The sequence below is a fragment of the Parasteatoda tepidariorum genome, chromosome 7 (assembly GCF_043381705.1).
Source record: "Parasteatoda tepidariorum isolate YZ-2023 chromosome 7, CAS_Ptep_4.0, whole genome shotgun sequence".
NCBI lineage: Eukaryota > Metazoa > Arthropoda > Arachnida > Araneae > Theridiidae > Parasteatoda > Parasteatoda tepidariorum.
In genome coordinates, this window is record NC_092210.1 from 338,289 (window position 1) to 359,969 (window position 21,681).

General features: G+C 30.7%; 1 protein-coding gene across 1 annotated transcript; it reads right to left on the reverse strand.

Annotated features, from left to right (window-relative positions):
- Positions 1-11,242: 11,242 nt before the first annotated feature.
- LOC122271423 (uncharacterized) lies at positions 11,243-21,430 on the reverse strand. The gene is made up of 2 exons (XM_043052544.2): positions 20,251-21,430; positions 11,243-18,291 (listed from the first exon to the last, which is right to left on the reverse strand). Exons 1-2 carry the CDS (start codon positions 21,125-21,127, stop codon positions 18,287-18,289), a joined length of 882 nt encoding a protein of 293 aa, XP_042908478.1. The 5' UTR covers positions 21,128-21,430; the 3' UTR covers positions 11,243-18,286.
- Positions 21,431-21,681: the final 251 nt, after the last annotated feature.

Here is a 21,681-nt window from a genome sequence, read left to right on the forward strand (position 1 = left end):
ACATACAATAAATTAAGTTTAACAAATTATCCAATTCTTAAAAATATGTTTTTATTAATGAGTATAATAAAATCATGGATTTTTTTAATTAAAATGTAAGTTGAGGTTATTTATTTATTTATTTTTTTTGTATTGCGATATAAATGATCAATATTTATACAAAATTGTTTATTAAATTATGTTCAATTTTTTTTAAAAATTAAGCGTGACATTTAATTTATGAATGAAAACAAAGTTATTGAAAAATTCTAAGCAAAGCATTTGTTTACCTCACAATAAATGGATTTATTTAATGAGTTCTTGTAATCAAAAGATAAAACTTTATAAAATAGCTGAAAGTAGCTAATTTAAATTAGTGGTGGAATAGAAATATGAGTGCTTTGTAAGAGAAGATTTAGAATGTCAGAGAAAGTCTCTTGGCAAAATCACCAACAAAAAAAAAAGAAATATTAACACGAGTCTCCCCCTACTTAACCCCTTTACCGTGACACATATTTCAAAAAAATAGAAAAAAATTTTGACAGTTTAATTTTGTTCTTTATATTATTATAAAAGTTAGAAAATGGTTTTTTATTGCAAAAGTAAAATTTTAAATGCAATAACTACTGTATTTATAATTTTTACATACACATAAAAAAGTAATGGATTACACACACATCTTATTCAATTTGAGCAAATAAACCAAAATTTTGAAGCTAATGCTGCTGTTTAATATTTTTTTTAAATTCTTTTTTTCTTTTTATTTTCACCAGCAGTCATTCTTAATGTATTTGCATAATAATAATTTAAAGTATTTTTATATTTTTTTTTTATTATTAATTTATAATTACTGTCTTGACGGTAATTTTAATATAAATATGAATACTGAAGGAGGAAAAGTATTTTGTGACGTCTTGAAACAAGTATATAGCCAGGATTTGAAAACCAATCTGACGATAAACATCAATGGAGACAGTTTTTGCAACCCTTGATTCGAAATGTGGCATTTATAGGAGTCAAACCAGAAAAAAAATGCATTTGACCAATAGGTAAGCAGTGATCGTAATAAAGCGATAATTTTTTTTCTTCTAGATATTAATAATCCATGGTGTGTAGCGTTTTTTAAAGGTACTTATTTTCGTTTTTTAAAAGCCCTTAAATGTGCTTTTTTCATTGAGTGTTTTTAAAAAGTGCTTAATTTTTTTTTTTCTTTCAAAAATAGGATTTTTTCTTTACCATGTCGATTTTAGCCGCGTATTGAGCAAAAGCGTGGTTTTCACATTGTTCTATTCAACGTTTTCACAATTCATTCAACCACAATCCATTTCGACATACTGTCGGTCCATACCGTATAAAAGCGCTAATCATGTTACATGTTTGATGAAATACTTGCAGGTCCGCAAGTGCTCCTACTGAGCTGGTTTCAATGAGATTCTAGCAATTCTCAACTCTGCTGCATCAAGATATTCTAAATTTAATGCCTCATTTTCTACCCTCTGAAATTGAACCAAAAAATCTCTCTATCTTTATTTAATATAATCAAGAAAAGAGTTATTTGTCAGAAACTTAGTTATTTTATCATGATTATCTAAAGTCTGAAAATTATTTTGCATTTTGTTAATGTATATAGTGCTTAAAAATATTTTTTGAGTACTTAAAAGGTGCTTATATTTTGTTGAAAGATTTGGCTACTCTCCCTGTAATCGTTTTTTTTCCCTTTCCTTTTGTACAATTCCTTTTTAATACAAACGTAACAATAAAGATAAAATAAAAAAGGTTTCCTCGAATTTTTCTGTTGAACAATAATATTACGTCATTCAATTTATATCAATCTTGCATAACTTTTAATAATAGTGTTTCATAACTATTAGATTTTAATAATTATGAGTAAGGGTAGAAACTAGGCTACTCAGAATGTTTAAACTTAGAAACATTTTTTTCGTAAACTCGAGATTTCACTACTATTAACTTGACAAGTAAAGCAGCATATTCTAAATTTTAGGGTTTACTTGTCTAGCAAACCAGCACAGGGGATAATTGTTCTATGCATGAATTTATTTTTAAAAAACTTTATCTCAACAGAAGAATAATTCAATCAAATATTTTTTTCCTAAAAATATTTTTTTATACTACTTTGAGTCAAACTCGTTTATTACGAACTCTGATTTAAAGAAATACTGTGTTTAATGAGGTGATTTTTAGAAAATCGTTGATTTAATCTTAAAAACCTTATTATTGAGCATGTCTCAGATTAAACGAGAAAAAAAATTTTCTCACTCTCTTGAAAATCATTTTATTGGTTTTCTGAAGAAAAAAAAGTATAGTTCATGATAATTCCCTGCTCTTCAAAAGGGTTTATAAAGCAAAATTAAGAAATTTTGCTACTTTTTCGAATATTGTAAATTTTAACCGACGGAAAAAAAAAAAGCTGTTGATGTTAATAATGTGAGGCATTTCACAGAAAATTATAAATATTACGAGGTTTATTTCTAAAAGAAGGAAGAAAAAAAAATAAGGAAATGCATGTAGAATATTTTATTTGTAGGGTATACGATTGGCTGAGAGTTTTTTAATAGACATTTGCTATATTTAGCAGTTGAAACCGTTAATTTTGTCTTATAAACACCTCTCTAGTTCAGTTTGTTCATAAATTTTATGTTGATAGACAATAGAGACTAAACTTGACAAATGAGTAGTGGTAGCTCACGGGATAGAGCGTTCGCTTACCAATGAGGTGAACCGGGTTCGAATCCCAGCGATGGCCGGTCGATGCGAATTCCGCACCCGGTTCGCACGGACCACGATGCTGACGTGAAATATCTTCAGGGGTAGGCGGACCATGAGTTCCCCTTGCCGTCAAGTTAACCGTAGGAGGTTTTCCTCTCTCCGTGTAACGCAAATGGGGGTTAGTTCCGTCAAAAAGTCCCACGAAGGCAAATTTCTCCCAATACTTGATCCAGGATTTTCTTGATTGGGTTCAAAATTACTAGGCTAAGGAGTTGAATATTAGTAGTCATAAACCGAAAGATTGGGTCTACTGTTAAACGCCGGTTAGAAAATAAAATAAACTCTTAACTAATGAACAGAAGATTTCCAAAAATATGGTTAGATTATGTTGCAAAAGATCTAACCATAATGAAAATTACCAATTGGAAATTCAAGGTTAAGAGCACGAAGGTTTTGAACAACATTGTTCTACAATCCGAAGCTTACAACTGGCTGTAGTGCCATGAACGAAAATTATGTGCCTTGTCATGAACAGCAGGATTGCGAGCGTTAACTGATAATGTTTCTATGCAAACCATTGAATAGATTCTGTGCCCCTTGTCGCTGATGTGCATGTTCCTGTCATAAAGTTTTATAAGATAGAGGTTCTAAACATTAATGGAGGGACAATAAATCACCACCTCCTCATCCGATGACGCAAATTTTGCCAAAAATTATTTTTAAAAATCTTCACTTATTAGTTAAAATTTATTTCATGCTGTGCGTGTTGTATATCGAATAACTACCGAGGCTCAATCATTAATGGGGAAAAAATTATCAGTTTAATAAAAATAATTACAAAAAGTTCTCAGCGCTAAATACTTCTTTTTAGAGCTCATTTTTGTTCTTTTCGTAATTTAAAAGACACAACATATCTTTAATTATAAATTAAATTACGAATACATAATGACGACTTTTCCAAAAAATCTTTTTTGTCAGTGTTGCATTTTCTGAACGATAATTTGTAATGTTAAAAATGTGTTTAGGAATCGAATTCTAATAAGAGTTATAGCGATCAATACAGAGTTCAAAATCAAGGAACCAATCTTTTCATCTATTACGTTCGATTGGTGTCTCAAAGACTCTTCAACCGATTTTCATGTTCGCCTCACGAAATTTTCTGCAAAGGATATCGTTTCAAATTGGAAATCATAATTCGGGACTTGCAGGGTTAGAGAGATACTTTGGATGAAAGCCACATTTTGCGATCATGTCACTCAACATTTGATGTTTAAACAAGGGGATTAGTTAAAAGTTTTTTTATTCCCTATGTCCGAAAGAAAAAACGAAGAGAACAACTGAAACTCCAAGATCATAAAAGCAAAATTTGAAAAAGAAAATCAAAATACAGTCAAACCCCGTTATAGTGAACGAAATGTTCGCTCCCGTGCTTTGCTATACACGTATAATATTATTTTTTGTGGCTAAAACAAGAGAGGAAATTGGATATTAAGAATTTTTTTTTTGTCTTCGACTGATTTTTTCCTTTATTTTTTGGTAATTTTGAAATTTCTACATACAATGCATGTACCGATTCTAAAAACCATCTTAAGATTGGAATGTAGCTATAAGCATTTTCTCTTGTTTGCTTCTTCTATCTCAGTTTCCCATCCCTAAATTTTTTGTACCCAAGACAAAGAGTAATAAAAATTAACAAATTTTTTGTTACTACATATTGCTTTTTAATAATTTTTGTGTTTCTTTTTATAGGTCATTCATTTAAATAATGTGTAATAAAATGGTGCAGTTCCTTAAAATTAGTTAAAATTGTTTGCGTTACGGATCTAGTGAACCAAAATTTTGGTCCTTTGAAGATACACTAAAACTGGGTTTGACTGTATAAGTCATTTGACTATTCTGTCCTCACAAAGCAAAAGCATCGAACAAAAGATGCTGAAATGTGGTTATATACCTTATAAATTATGCTTTTTTTTATACTTAATAATGGAACCAAACGTTTGTTTGGAGTTTTTAATTGCAGTGAAAAATCATAAAAAAGGTTAAAAGTTCGATTTACATAACAGTTTTATGGCTTTACTGAAATTACATACATTTGCAGGCTTGTGTGCTCAATTTAGGGTTATGAACCTTTGTCAAGTAGATAGGTAGGTACTTAAAAAACGTCGCTTAATAAGAGCTGCACAATGGGCTATTGGCGACGGTCCGGAAAATATGCCATTTCAATTTTATTCCTCTGCAGAGGACATGGGTCCCCTGCTTTGGTAGCCCGACGACCTGCACGCGAAGTCGAGCACTTTATTGCAGAATAGTTAAACGAGAGCCGATACCGCGTACCCTCTTTCCCTTTCTCAGGCTGATCAAAGTGGTCACCCTCCCGCTTACTGACCGCAGCCAGTGATGCTTGACTTCGGTGTTCTACTGGGAACCGTGTCTTTGCCATCAGTCTCCTGCGGGACTTGTCAAGTAGAATGACAGATAGAACAATTCAATCGCTAATAACTATCTTATTATTTGAGTTTAGTGAATTTGTTCTATTATTAAAATGTGAAGAAATACGCTATAAAAATACTCTACAGTATACAAACAGTGCTAAAAATTGAAATTATCATTTTTTTATGAAATCATTAAAATAAGTTAACCAAGTTGAATGAATCAAATTTGTTTAAGAAATTATATTACATTCAAAAGTTTACTTTCCTTTAATATGTATAGTTCTAAGTAAAATAAAACGCATTTTCTGCCCTTATTTAAAGCTGGGTTCTCAGAAAAATAAGTTAGTTAAAAATACCTTTATTCGAAGAGATTATTTCTAAAGTAACCGTAAATGTACCTAAAAAAGTAAATAAATAATGTTTTTTTAATGTACATTTTAATCTATTTCAAGAATTTACAATTACGAATATATAATAAAGAGAAAAAAAAAAGAAGCGAAGGCATAGAAATAAAATGATGAGAATCAAATTTCAATTTATTTTAAATTTCGCTTGTTTACTGAATCTTTTCAACTCGGCGGTGGTCTACCTGGAAACGAAAAGCGGGGGTGGTAAAAATCGATTTTCTCAGGGAATCATTGTGATTGGTTCCTCAAAATAGACCTCAGTTCAGACATAATTTTGTTTTTTTAAGAATCCCAACAGCTCTTCTCTATAATTTCAATACAATCAGATAGTAGACGACGTCTGGATAAATTTGAGATTGCAGCTTTTGTCGTTCTACATTTTCCCAGAACCTGGTGTTTATAATAGGAATAATTAAACTTCGGTGTCCTCTGATGTTTTCAAACGAAATAAAACTTTTAAGTCGAAGTTGATTGCGAAATAAGTCAAAGCATTTAATTTTTGTTGTCGTGGGAAAAATCTAAGAATATGAATTCGTGTTATTGGTTTTATTCTAAGGCTTCCGAAATTGAACAAAGATTTCTTCCTCGCTTGAAAAAAATTTGTGCGAATGTTTTAGTTTTTTTTTTTTAATTCTGTTTATTTTCATTGTTTAACCTGTTGCTAGCCGCTTCTGGCGACAAGTTTGTCCACTTTTTTCATACGAATAGAATTTTCTACATCTCGATATTTAAAATTGTTTAGGATTTCAATTAGATTTGACAAATATTAATGCACTATATATATATATATATATATATATTTAAAAAAATATATAGACATTTTTTTCTATGTCTTTGTATTTTTAATTTATTTTATGGGTTCTATGTGCTTGCAGCTTATGCGCAGTAAATGAAACTTATTATTTTCCTTAATTTTCTGCGTTAATTTCTTTACATATATATATAACGGTGAGGCATTATTTTTTTTTTCCTTCAAAAAATTGGGTACTTAAAATTGGAATTTAGAGAGTTTAAATATCTTGAAATTGAATTATTGTTTGGACGTTTAAGAATAAATATATTTAATCTGTATTTTAGTTTTTTCCCCCCGATATAACATGCTAACTACTATATTTGCAAGAAAGTGGCAATTGTTCTAATGCCTCCCTATGAAAATTCGCAAGCTAAAGGAAGAAAAAAAAGTGGTTCATAATTAATATGCCCTTACACGAACTATAAAAGCACAATACATATTAACTTTTAATTAAAAATATGGAAGACAATATACTTTTTTTTTATATCAAAATTGCCTTACAACTTTTTGAGCATGTGTAGAAAAAACCATGGTCATTTAAAAAATTTGTTCTGTGTTGGGGGAAGTTCTTAAAAATCAGTCCTACATAATAAGTAGGCACCAACACAACGCTAATCGCAAATTGATTTTCCCAATGATGCAAATTTGTTTTAGTATTTATCAAGAAAGCGCTATAAAGTAAATATTTTTTGTTATTTACAAAATTTTATCTGTAAATTAATTAACAAAATGTTAGACTATGAAGATCTGAACAGAACATTGAAATTTTTCCTTATTAACAAATTTATTACGACACTCGTTTTTGAAAAATGAATAAAAGCGTCCCAGAATTAAAATATGGAAGTACTAAGAATAAAACCACTGTCATTGATGCAATATAATTTTTTTTTGAATTGGATAGTTTAAACTCAAGAAACTAAAGAAGAATTTAAAAAAATGAACCAGCAGGACTCAGGCAGGAAAGATCTTTTTTGTGAGTGTTCTTGCAGTCGTAAAAAGGAAAGAAAGAATAATAGATACGTTTCCTTTTATTTTTTAAATTACAATTTTTTCTCTCAACATTAAGAACAAACCAAATAAAAGAGCTGCCGCTACATATGTCAAAATTAAATTAGCACTAATTAGTTTAAAAAATTCTACAGCTCTTTTGCCTAAACTTTTGGAACCATATTTTCAAATTGCGACACCCACCTTATTTTGAGGATCTAGCATCCAAATCCGTCGGGGAAAAAAAGGCATATTTATTCAGGAAAATAGCTTTACTTCTGTCAGATTTCCTGATTTAAAACACGTGTTCTAATTAATTTTATTTTATTTTATAACCGCCGTTGAACAGCCGACCCAGTTTTAAGTTTACGACTACCAATGTTCAACTCCTTGTAATTTTGAATCCAATCCAGAAGACACAAGGCAACTCCTGAATCAAATATTGGGACATAAGCCTTCGTGGAGGACTTTTTGACGGAACTAGCCAGCTTTTGCGTTAGATGGAAAGGAAAACCTCCCATAGTTTGATGACAAGGGGACTCTAACCCATGATCCGTCTACTACTGAGGATGTGGTGCTTATTACGTATCGACCAAGATTTAAACCCGGTCACCTCATTGGGAGGCGAGCGCTCGATCCCCTAATTCACCACTGCTCGCTCTAACTAATTTTATTTTTTAACCATCATTAAACAACTGACCTAATTTTTTGAGTTTACGTCTACTAATACTCAGCTCCGTAGCCTTGTAATTTTGAACCCAATCCAGACGACAAGGGAACTTCTGAATCAAGCATTGAGCGAAATTTGCTTTTTTGGAGAACCCGGTTTAGGAAGGTGAACGTTTCACCACGGCTCGCTGCAATTAATTGGCATATTTAAGGTTAGGCTCACAAGCCAGAGCAAAGTCTTAGTATGTGAAACATTAGATCAAAAGTTATGCAGGGTGCTCACTTTTTTAAAAAAAAAAATTTCATTCATTTATACACTATACAAGGAGTGCAATAGAATAAAAAATTTCCCCATTGGATAAATAGATCGGTAATTGTGAACTTTTAAACTTTACTAATTCTACCAGTTATACATTTTAAGTCGACGTGCTGAAAAGGCCATTTTGGTTGGCGTGTTCCGACTTTTTGGCAAATTTTTTCAAAAGTTATGGCACTTATAAGAGAATTTTTTATTCCTTCTTGTTTTTATTTTTTTTTTATAACCGTCGTTGAACAGTTGACCTAATTGTTGAGTTTACAACTACATATGTTCAACTCCATAGTCTTGTAATTTCGAACCCAATCCAGAAGACAAGGGAACTCCTGTATCAAGTACTAGGAGAAATTTGCCTTCGTGGAGGACTTTTTGATGGAACTAACCCGGATTTGCGTTACATGGAGAGGGAAACCACGAAAACCTACCATGGTTAGCCTGACGGCAAGGGGACTCTAACCCATGATCCGTCTACCACTGAGGATATTTCAAGATCAACACTGTGGTTGGTGCAAGACGGATGCGGAATTCGTATCGACCAGCTATCGCTTGGGTTCGAACCCGGTTCACCTCATTGAAAGGCAAACACTTTATCCCCTAAGCCATCGTGGCTCCTTCTTTTTGTTATATATTTTATTTTATAACCGTCGTTGAATATCCGAGCCAATTTTTTGGGTTTACGATTTTATGGGAACATGAAGGACTTTGTGACTCGACAAATTTAACGTGTATCAGTCACCGTTTACTACCCTGGCAATCTTCGGTCGGCAGGGATAGAACCCACGACTTCTGGGACATGGGTCCAGTGCTCTACCAACCAGGCTATCCCAGCCCCAGTCTTTTTGTTTAAATAGAACACTGACCTTGACCATATATCCTTGTTTGCGATACGAAGTAAAAGAATTATTTTTTGAAATTTTATTTCGTAACTCGCCTTGTTGAAGTTGGAAGTATGAAATGAAATGAGTAGCTTTCATGTGACCAAGATTTACCATAATTGTTATTTTTTAACACAGTTAATCAAAAATATTAGAAATAAAGAAAAGCTGCTAGAAGTAATAGAAATAGCTAAAAAAAGTAACAGAAATGTTGATTTCAAAAGTAAGCCTACTAGAACGTGACAGATGGATGAGATACATGGAAGAATTAACGCCTTTTAAGATAGAAGCATTGTACTAAGTTCACACAGATGAAGCTTTAATTTTAGATATGAGGCTATCTCAGAATTAAACAGCATAAAAATAACAGCAGGCGTTCAAAATGGTAGCCTCGAAATTTTTGATGCTCTCTTTTTTAAATGTTTTTTTTAAGGATTTTGAATATAGGAGATAATTAAATTTCATATTTTGTGTATGCAATTTTCGATTTTAATTATTATAGTATGTCATTTGGGTCAATATATGCCATCTGCTCGCTTTGCTCACCGACCCTCACTATTACTTCTTAATCATTTTGGTTTCGTGATACTCTAAGCAGATTGTTACACTAAAAATATTACATTTATTTAATTAAATGTTTCATTAATAATACATATTTCATTTAAATTTTATGGATTAGTTATTGGTAGTGTATTTATTTTATAATTAGTCCAGTAGTTATAGCAAAAAGGGCTGTTTCTTCCGAAAAATTAATACCAAAGGATTTTTTTTCTTCCACATAAAGCTTAGTTATATTATTATAAATGATCTACTCTATACTAGTTTCCCCTCTCTCTCCTTTGGGGGGGGGGGGGGGGATTAGTAGAAATTGAATTTCTACTAGACAAGGAAATAAGAATTGTTTTCGATCTTTAGGCTGAATTGAATGAGATAAATTCCACGGCGATCAGACTAATAGTTAAGAAATTATATAGGTTATGTGTACAAAAAGTACAAATTAGTAAGTGCGTAAATAAGGGCAGGTAGTACATCGTACTTAATAATCGGAAAAAACAAGCAATTTTACGTGATGAAAGAACCATTGAAAAACAGCCTTTGATCGAGTATACTGTTTTGGTTTTTGATTATAATATTCAAGCACAATATATATGTTACTGGGAATGACCGAAATTTGTGTTTGTTGACAATCACATAGTAGTTTAGGTAAATGTTCAAAATATACACTAGGTCTAGTTAAGTGCCACTGCCCGGTATGCCCTACATCAATGTTTTGTTGCAAGTCAAGGGCACTTATGTTTCTCCTAATCTATCCTCACCATATCTTAAAATATTGAATAAATATAACAATATCAACAAATAAATTAATATAAAATCGGATATAACAAATATTTCGGGTATTCCCCACATCGACTATGTGTTTGTTGACATTCACCGGTGATAGTAGGCATTCTCTTGATTTCCGTCATTCACGGCAACATATATATATACAGTCGAATCCCGGTTTAACGAACCCCTATTTACCGAAGTAGATTTTCAGGAAACACTGAATAGCGACAGAGAAGTCGATGATAATGAATCTCCAGTGAAAACTGTTACTTTTTCTGATGCTTTGCAAACAGTGAAAAATTAAGTAATGCAACAGGATGTAAATTTCTTCTCCTCATGACGTCCGAAAAGAACTTTTTAAAGTAAGAAATCAAGAAAATAAGCAAACCTAATTCAAGAAATCCGTTAAAATTTCAAATTAATCAGAGCGTAATCATTCGCTGTATTTTAAATTCCTAAATAAATAAAAGTGTAAGATTTATATTTATTTTGTTAATTCGCTTACTAGAGATGTTCGAATATTTCATAAGGTTAGTCAATTCTTTTTTTATTTTGCCCCAAGACATTACAAATTATCCCCGATTTAGCGAATAATTTTTTCGCTCTTTATAAATTCGTTAAATCGGAGTCCGACTGTATATATATACTTATATACATATAATATGAAAACATTTTGTAACATAGAAATATTTCATATTAAAATACGAAAAAACCTTATAAATAAGCAGCCATTATTACGAAGAATAGTTTTTATTCAAATTAATAATTACACATAATGACATACTTACGACAAGAAAAACTAATAGCACTGATTATAATACAGTATCATTTATAGCACTGACTGTAATTAACAGAAATTTTGCACATTTATATGAGTTTTTTCTTGGGTAATATACAAAGGCTGAAACAGAAATAATTTACAAGGATAAAAACACAAACAGAATTATTATGTAATTAACACTCGCAAATAGAAATATTTAATTTTTACACTGACACATTCATGATGCAAAAAGAAATTTTTCATAATTACGCACACTTCATGCTTATAGCAGTAGTTTCACTAGACTTAAGAAATTATGATGAGTCCTCAGGACTTTCTGTGCCCCCATTAAAAATATTAATTCTCAACCTCTTTATCTTATAAATATTCACAATCATAATTATCTATTGAAGAACACATGAGTGTGGTCAATACATGTGATCAACACAATTTTTGAGGACGGGGTGAAATTAAAACTGTCATAACAGTTCTTTAAATTTCACACATAATAATAAATAAAAAAAAAATCTTATATCTGCATAAAGATAAATTATTTTTTTATCTCTTTCATTTGTATAACTGTTGAATTTAAATCGATGATTTACATCTGTCATAATAAGGGTGATTTTTAGCGATTTCAAATTTCTGAGGGGGATGCATACCAACCGTTCTTCCCGCCAACGATGCCATAAATAAAGAATTTCAAAAAATTTTATATTTGAACTATAAAGGCTTTTCATTTTCACTGATCAAACACCAAGAAAAAGTAACGATGTAATTTGATACTCAGAATTATTTTAATTTTTTTCCCTCCAGCTTTTAATAACAAAGGAAAAGAATTTTTTTTTATATATTATGTAATTAAAGTTTGAATATTTTGCCTACATTTACCTGGTGGATCGTCATTTTTTTTTCTCCCGCGCTGGAAAATTATGCGGTCCAGAGAACGTGTCATGACTTATTTTTCGCGTCTCCTCTACAATGTATCTGAAAAACACCTCCAAGAAGAGAGAAGGTAAACATGACATTACGTTCGAGCTACTAAGCTTGTGCAGTGGGGGAAATACGAAAGATGTTATTACGTTTGGACTACTAAAGGACTTGTTAATGGTAACCTGCACTGAGGCCTTCTCTATTCTAGAAGGTATTGATCTGACGCACATAAGCCCAATCACTGCGTTACGACATAAAAAAAAAATTATAATTCCATAGTTTGACTGTAATAAAGGGAAATTTTTATGACAATCAAGTAATAATAAATTTTTGAGTAATATACAAATACTGCTAACAGGAAACAAAATTATTACAAAACCAACACACTTATCTTGAAAAATTCACTTTTACATTATCCACACATGTTACAAGAATTCTTTTTGTAATAAATTAAACATTATGAACATCACAGAAATTTTAAGTTTAGTTTAAATGTGCAATTCAGTTCTACAACATATGAATTCAGCAGATTCCATGATTTTCTCTATGTTTCTCAACTTAATATTCATAGCATAGATTTTATTAAACACAAATTTTGTAGTGGGAAACAATTAGGTTTCTTTTTCAAAACTTTTAAGAGCATATTTGCCTTCTCAGTAAAAACACACTAATAGTATGGTGTACAAAAATGATTTGTAAAAAAATAAACACGTAAAATTTATTTTTTGCAGTGAAGTACAAAAATTTATAATTTAATACTGGAAGTGATACGTTTTTGTAGATTTTCTGCCTAAAACAATGTAATGCTTTCTCCATGTAATACTGTCGTTGTCATATCAATTTTAATCGTAATGATGCTTACTCAATTTAAGAAATCATAAAAAATTTTAGAATATTATTTTTACGAAATAAAAAAAAATTAAAATAGGAAGAAATTTTTTCCGAATCAATTCTGTAAAATTTAACTATGCACAGTTAATATCTCCTCCCTTTTTTAACCACGAATATTTCATTTACCAAAAACCAGGAGAATTTTAATTAAACCACTGGAAACTGGCAGAGTCCAGTAGAGTTGGCAGCTATGCAAAAACTACTGGGGGGAGAGATTGCAACTCCCATCCGTTAAAATGGAAACTGTTTTGAAATTTTATTTTTGCTGCTGACAAGGGAGATGAGGAGTCAAAAACTGCCAAAAATATGCTTACATAACATTTGAACAGATTTTTTTTTAGTAATTATAGATCCATTTTTCAGATAAACTTCATTAGTAATATTGTGAGGATGGCTCAGTGACATATTCTCCACGCTGTTATTCAAATCTATGCGTATCATCTTGCCCGGAGTAAAGGCGGCTTGTGCGCAACTATATTGCTACAATCACGCCGTGCCCCGCAGTACTGATAAAGACACAGTTGATAAATTGTTGTTGATTGACAGACAGCAGATTGATAAAGACAAAGTTCTCATTCATGCATCTCTGGCTACAGTCAGTAAGCGGGTGGGTGATCACCTTGATCAGCCTGCGTAGGGATGTGTGGTATTGGTCCTTGTTAAGCTCTTCTACCATAAAGTGCTCGACCTTGTGCTACCAAAGCAGGAGAGCCATCCTCTCTGCAGAGGATCAAAATAGCAATGGCATGTCTATGGATCATCTTCAGGGATGTTTCCCAGACCATTGTACAGGTCCAGTGCGATCTAAATAAAGTACCAATCATCTGTCGGTCACAAAACAGCTGGTTCTTTAACTTTCATGACTTCTCAGGCAGATAACAAACAGTTGTGGGAAAGCTTTACTTGGCCCTAGTAAGGGCAGAATAAAAAAACTTGATATTAAAAAAAATATTTTGATTAAAGATGTTTAAAAATTTTCTAAGTTGAGATTTTTTAGTACAGATTTTTGAAGTTTTCTACAGTTTTTTTATAGATAAAAGTTTACCATTAAAAAGTAAAACAGTTTTGTACTAGTGAACAACATGTTAAAGCTTACATTGGCATTTTGAAAATATTCTACTAGTTAATACTGTATCTATAAGCAAACAATGCACATTCAAATACACATAAATAATTAATCAACCTACATCAGCATATTATTTCAAAATAAAATAACTTAATTATTTTTTTTTATCAAAGGACATAGAAAAAAAAATTCATCATAGAATTGCAGATAATCTAAATAACTAACAACAAAACACTTTATAGGAACTAAAGTATAAGTAAACTTCATAAGTTGAAGAAATCTCACTAAATTGAAAAGAAGGGCAAAATCACCATAATGAATTTGACTACAAGCATTGCTGACACAACTAAATTTAGACATCACTCATGCATTCCATCAGGAGAAAAATAAATATCATAAACATCTAAAATGTTATACAAATGATTAAAATTTAATTATTTTTCGTTTATCAATGTAGTGAATTTAGCATAGCATTCATTCAGTATTGTTGAAAGTCTTCAGACAATCTAAGACTTCAAAACTGGTTCCATGGGATAATGATCAGGGGTCTCTCTAGGACAAATATACTATCGTTTAGCGGTATCATCACAAATTCAACTTTAGAAAAAACAATGATTTCACAAAATACTTTTTCTTAAAATTTTATTTTTGGCATGCCATAAGAAATGATAAATTCATATTTTTGTGATGATTTTTTTAATATAGTTCTTAATCTTCACAAATAATGTACAAATTTTCACAAAATAGGTACCTCTCAGAAAAACCTAGACAGACCCCTGATGATGATTCACACGTGAGAGATCTTTATAAAGGCATCACACATATGAGTCATATTTTTATTTTATTCCATTCACTATACTATAACTATATACAGTATACTCTCGATATCTCAAAGTTGAAGGGAAGCTAAATAAATTTCGAGATAGCAAGTTCAGAACTAAAAAGTAGAAAAATATAGTCTAAAATATTACTCTAAAAAGCAGAGTCATGAAACATAATAATAACTACTAATAAATATGCATGTAATGATAGTTGACTATAAGTTTAAATACAACAATGATAATTTTATTTTTAAAAGTAGTACAAAAATAATTATGCATTAAAAAGAAAAGAATTGGCTTACAATAAACTAACTTTGTGATTTTTCTGAAAAAATTTATTTTCTACTTCGAAAAAAATGTAACACAATTTTGAGTAGAAACCCTGCGACATAGGAATTCAAATTAACATTAGGAAGACATATGATGCCAAGGGAAATTTTTTGTTGTTGTTGATTTAACAAGGTTTTCGAGATACAGGGTGCGTAGTCAAATCTTTCGACAAAAAATAAGCACCTTTAAAGTACTTTTCAAGCACTCAAAAAATATTTTTTAGCACTCTATACATCAACAAAATGCAAAATAATTTTTAAAGACATGATCATGATAAAATAACTAGTTTCTAACAAAGAACTCTTTTAATGATTAAATTAGCCACCATAAAGAGATTGAGAGATTTTTTGGTTTGATTTCAGGGAAGGGAAAATGAAGCCTGAAATTGAGAATATTTTGCAAAATGCAGCAGAGTTGCACATAAGAGTGCAAGAATCTCACCGAACCTAGCTCAGTATATGCACATGTGGACCCGCAAGTATTTCATCAAACATGTAAAATGATTAGCTCTTTCATACGCTATGGACCGACGGTACGCCGTAATGCTTTGTTTGAATGAATTGTAAAAAAGTTTAATAGAACAATGTGAAAACCTAACTTTTGCACAATATGTAAATCAACATGGTAAGATAAAATATCTCATTTCAAAAAACAAAAAAAAAGGGAAAAATTAACACTTTTTAAAAACACTCAATAAAATAAGCACCTTTAAGGGCTTTTAAAAAACTAAAATCATCACCTTCAAGCACTTTTTAAGAACAGTACCCACCATGAGATATCAAGAGTCTACTATATATTTTTTTCTTGCTGTAAAATGATGTAAAGTTTGTCAAAAAACAAACTGAGTTTCAAATCAAGAATTACTTCTGAATTCAGAAGGTAGGAAAGAAAAAGACTAACTTAATGCTTTTTTTCGCCTCTGTAATCACAAAACTAAAGATCACACTTTTTGCAGGCCTAACACCAACTTTTCAAAGTTCACAATTTGTTCAACTAGCTTTAAGACCTTATAAACGTAGAAATTATACATTAATAGAGATATTAATCACATATTTTTCATATTGCCAAATGCAAACAAATCAAGTTTTACAACAAACAGGGTATCTGCTACATTTTAGATTTTTAAAGTCATGAATAATTTCAAAAAATTTTCACGAATTAACGACGTTACCATTTTCTCCAACAATAACACAACAATAAATTTAAAAAAGCATTATAATAACATTAATTGAAATGATAGGTATAATCGAAACTGTCATACTCTGCATCTTCATATTTATAGATTTTAAATTTAAAAAACAGAGTAAAGAAAGAGTTGAAGGAATAAAAAAGCTGAAAAAAATACAAAAGCAAAAAATTTTTTCTTCTTTTTTCTGAAGAATTATATTCTAAAGATACTTTTCTTGTTCATCAGGAAGGAAAGAAATACTTCTGATTTTCTAAAAAAAAATTCACCAATGACTGGCTTGCTTCAGCTAGAATTTTAAATTGATAAAATAAAAAATGATAAATAATAATAAAAATTCAGAAATAATTAATAAAATATGACTTTGAGTGGGGAGTTAGTTACAAATTAAGATATTCGGAGCACAATGGAATTAGGGGGGGGGGATTGCATTTTAAAAATTAGATTTTTCGGCGAACTAAAACCATGACTTTCCAAGATTTTTTTTAAACAATAGTTAAAATCATGACATTTTATGACAAATTTTATTCAATACTGAAATTTATGAATTTTCAGGTGTGCAGATACCCTGCTTATACTATATATTTTAAAATTATATAAAGTGATTTATAATTTACTCATGAATAAAAAATATAACTTTGCATTTATTTTTAAACAGGTTTAATTTCCTTTCTAGTCATTTATTTTTAGCCTAGAAGCTATTTTAGCAGTGATATTAACATGTAGATTTGAAACTAAAAATTTCCACAACTATTCAAATTCCAATGAAGAGCACCAGACAAAGTAGGGTTTCGTGACGTTAAGACAATATCGTCAATTTAGACAATCTGGTGTGTCACACATCTAAGACAATAACAGAAGTTTCCAAAGAACAAGTCACAGTAGAAGTTTTAAAAAGAACAATTAGCTATAAGACTACTTACTTCCAGTTATAAAACAGACAATTTAACATCTAACACAACAAACTCATGACTGAAATTTCAAAACTCATTAGACCAGAACATCTAATCTTTTAAAAAGACATGCATGCTTTTATGTTTCACCAGTATCAACTGGGAGAAAAAAGTTTTACGAACAGTTTAGGAAAACTTTAAATTCCTGTTTAAAAAAAAAAAAAAACCAAACAAATCAAATTATGTTTTGGAAGATAACAAATTTAATAACATACTACAAAATTTTCGTGGCTTCAATCAGGTTTCAAAAAGAGAGACAAACTTAGAAATCACATTTATATATATATATACAAGTGACGTGACATTCAAAGTACTATTTTTTCATTAATAAACTCAAAAAAATCCTATTCAGTTCTTATTAGGGGGAAAAAAAAAAACAGATTTGAGATGAACTTGTAATTTTTAAAAAAATATATATAATTATATCCTCATTCTGTTAAGTAAAAATAAATTAATTAATTGAAGTTAACTATTGTGCGACTTTAAGGAGAACTCCTCCAGACTAAAAGTCTCGGGCTGACTGCTATGGTAATAAGCGAGAGCGCATTTCTAAAGGGGGTGCAATGGAGGAATAAAGGTGGCGATTGGTTTACTCACATTGACCTATGCTAAGATTAAGAGAAAACTATTCACCCCACACCCCTATTTGAAGTGATTTTCTCGTAACCATGGTACATGCCACGAAGTGAGACTGATGTCTGGAGAAGTTCTCCTGAAAGCCGCACAATAGGGTTTACAAGAAGAATAGAGGTACACAACCTACGACTGCTTGCTTTTCAGCCAAAAAGCAGGGGGGGGGGGACTATACGCTTAGCATAAGAAATATAATTTCCGCTCAGTCTGGAAAGAAAAAAAAACAGAAATTATTATTTTAAATTCCAATATGTGCTAAAAAGATACATCATAGATACATCAAAAAATATCAAAAAACATCAAAAAAGATACATCAAAAGATACAAATCTTTCAACATTTTAAATCTTTTCATTGAAAATTTTGCTTTGAACATATTTTAATCTAGAAAATTTGGTGTTTGCAGAATTATAAGGCCCATGAAGCCAACATGTAGAAACAATGCACAAAAAACCAATCAAACACATAAATATGTGAAAAACGACAATATTGCCACTATGAATGATAGCAATGCATATGAAATACGAGAATATCGTAATCATTATTACTAACTAAAATTACCAAATCTGATAATATCATCATCAATAATGTAACCAAAAAAATATAATATTGACAAATTTCATACATAACAATAAATACTGAATATGGTTTTAATGCAAGAGTTGAGAAATTTAATTGGGGTGGTGAAGATATAAATCAATTTAAAAATAATACAAGTCAATAAAATTGGAAAAATATTGTTGTATAGTCCTAAATATCAGTAATTTTGAAAATACATTGTAATACTGAAATTTGGTAGTTATTGTTTATAAGAATGAATATTCTCGTACACAATAGTCCAAGTATTCACCAATGTATAATTTAATTAAAGATAAAAATGTTAAGACTTAATTTGAAAATATTCCAACATAATAATATTTCACAAAAGACTTTAGACAGTTAAAGAAAAAATTTATATATTTTTTAATGACACTAAGCAGTGTTTCATTAATTAAAAATTGATGCAAATTTTTTTTTTTTTTTTTTGCTGCCACTGGGAAGCTAATTTTTTGTCCAGCAGTCTTCATTCGAAAAAAGGATGTGTACCCCTAAAGTTGAAGTTTTATGATGTATTCCTTACAAAATGAATCAGTGTTCTGTTTTAGGTTAATTGATATAAAGTTGACAAGCACATTATCATTATCTGAGCAGTGCTTCAAACTTAAATAATTCAAAATAATGCATTGCTAGTTTAACAAATACAGACATGTGATTAATAAAAGGAAAAAATATCTGAAATTTTATTCTCTATGTGTAGTTTGGGACAATTTCCATATCATGATCTGTCAAGCCAACTACAATCGCCAAGGTGCCAATTAGATTTTAATCTAGCAATTAAAAAAAAAAACATGCAGATGTTTGCTTGGGGTTAGCTATAAGTTATACCTTTCAAGTTGGTCCGTTTTTGCAATTTTTTTTGGCAATCATTCTGCCACAGACCATGATACAGAGATTTCACCTGTAGTTTTCTTTTTAGTACTTGAGTGTGTTGAAAAGTGATTTTGAAAATCTATTTGAGATTTCCATATAAAAAAAATCAAATAAATTAAAAAAAGAGGGCAAATATATTACATTGATTAAATAATTCTTCTGTTACAAATCAGAAATGGCAAGGAAATTGCTATTTATGAATATATTAGTTTAAAAAAAATGAGTGACTTGCAGTAGATAATGAGAAACTTAAAAAAAAAAAAAAACATCCCTGAAGGTGACCAGCTTGAAAGGTATACTTATTAGCTACAATTAGGCATGCCTCAACATATATATATATTTTATTTTGTGCAACTTTAAAATTTTTTTGGTGCCTCAGTTACTATAGTTTGCATAATTAGAAATTGATAAGAAAATATCTCCCTCTCAATCAAAAAAATTTCGAATCATTAATTATTTAAAACCCTATTATGGAGTAGTGCTTTACAAAACACCATTTTGAATGAATTTCATGTATTATTTACTCAACAGCCTGCAATTATTTTTTTACATAGCTGATTTAATGAGATTCTTAATAATTTCAATTAAAGTAATAAATGTATTATGAATTAATTAGCTCGTATAGTCAGACTGAAAAGTAGAATAGGCAAAATTTGAATAATAGTTAAATCACTTAAATCTTGCATTTTTTTTCGTACTTTCTATCAGTAAGCTATTTTTACAAGAATTGAAATGACTTATGGAAGGTAGCGTATTATCCTTCTGAACAATGACTTTGAGTTTATGCAATCGCTTTATAGCCTTTCTTGCATACTTCACATCCTCTTCCCTTACGATAACAAAGCTTTCCTTATCGTAATATAGTTTTCGGTACTGATGAGCTCGGCTTGAAATTCTAATATGTTTGTTCAGAATAAAATTTGTGCAGCTGGACCAAGTTAGCTTAACAGTGTTCGGATGCACGTTGTTTTCTTTCCCCAGAATAAGATCAACTTGTTTATGCGCAAGTTGATTCAACACTCTTTCGGCTGCGATTCTACATTCCGATTTGAATTTCTCGCTAATTGACCGATAACACATCTCAGTCAGTCTCTCCCGAACTCTCGTCCGAAATTCGGTTTCGGAGAGTGACGTGAAATCACTTTTTAAGACTTGAAAGATTTCGCTCAAATCGAATCTGACATTGTGCGATTGAAAAGCGTAAATGTTGTTGACGATTTCGTCAATGTACATCTTGCTGTAATGCACAGAGAAAGGCTTTTCCTCGTAACAGTTTCGATTAGCGAAGTAATTTTCTGGATAGGAATCAATTCTTTCAATAATATCGATCATCTGATACTCGTTTGCGTCTGAATGACTAGTCGAAAAATCACTTTCGGTTTCTGAGTACTCATCACTAGAATATTTCAGTCGTTTGTTGCCATATTTATAAAGTTCTTTGCTGTTTCCTTCAGTTGGCAAGAATATAGAATCGGATAATCGAGAAATATGAACATAACAATCCTGTATTCCATAGTGTTTTTTTAGTTCTCGATCAACGGTTTCGGCATCCATGTCTAAACCGTTAGAAGCCATTTCATATGATCTACAATTAACTTATTGGAGCAACGTTGGTATTACATTTTGAATAGGAATGCCAAATTTTCGTTAAATTTACGAATGACAAACCCCTTAAATCCTCGAGATATATGTCACAGGTTAGGTTGAAACGATGGCCACATTTGGAATTCTGATTTTCGGTTCGATCAGGATCATATAAACAAAGAGAAATTACGAAAACAAAAACAAAATTTAGAGTTAAGTCCAAGTTAAAGTTTGTGTTCCATTTTGTGTCTCAACGTCACTGAAGAACCGCATAATTTATAAACTTCAATAAATATGGAAGAAAATTAAGAGGCATTTTACTAACAATTTAAAAAAAATGCATGGGCTCTTTCAAAGCAAAAACTTAATGATTTACTAATAAAATTTTGGGGTCAGTTTTCACTTTATGCATTTTACACACTTGTGATTGCTAATTGGTGAGAAGGAGAACCCGATTGGTAAACACTTCGCAAGCGCTTCTGATAGCCATCAAGTGAGAATGAGAACCAATTCGAGATCGCAACGAACTATAGGGGGCGTTGTAT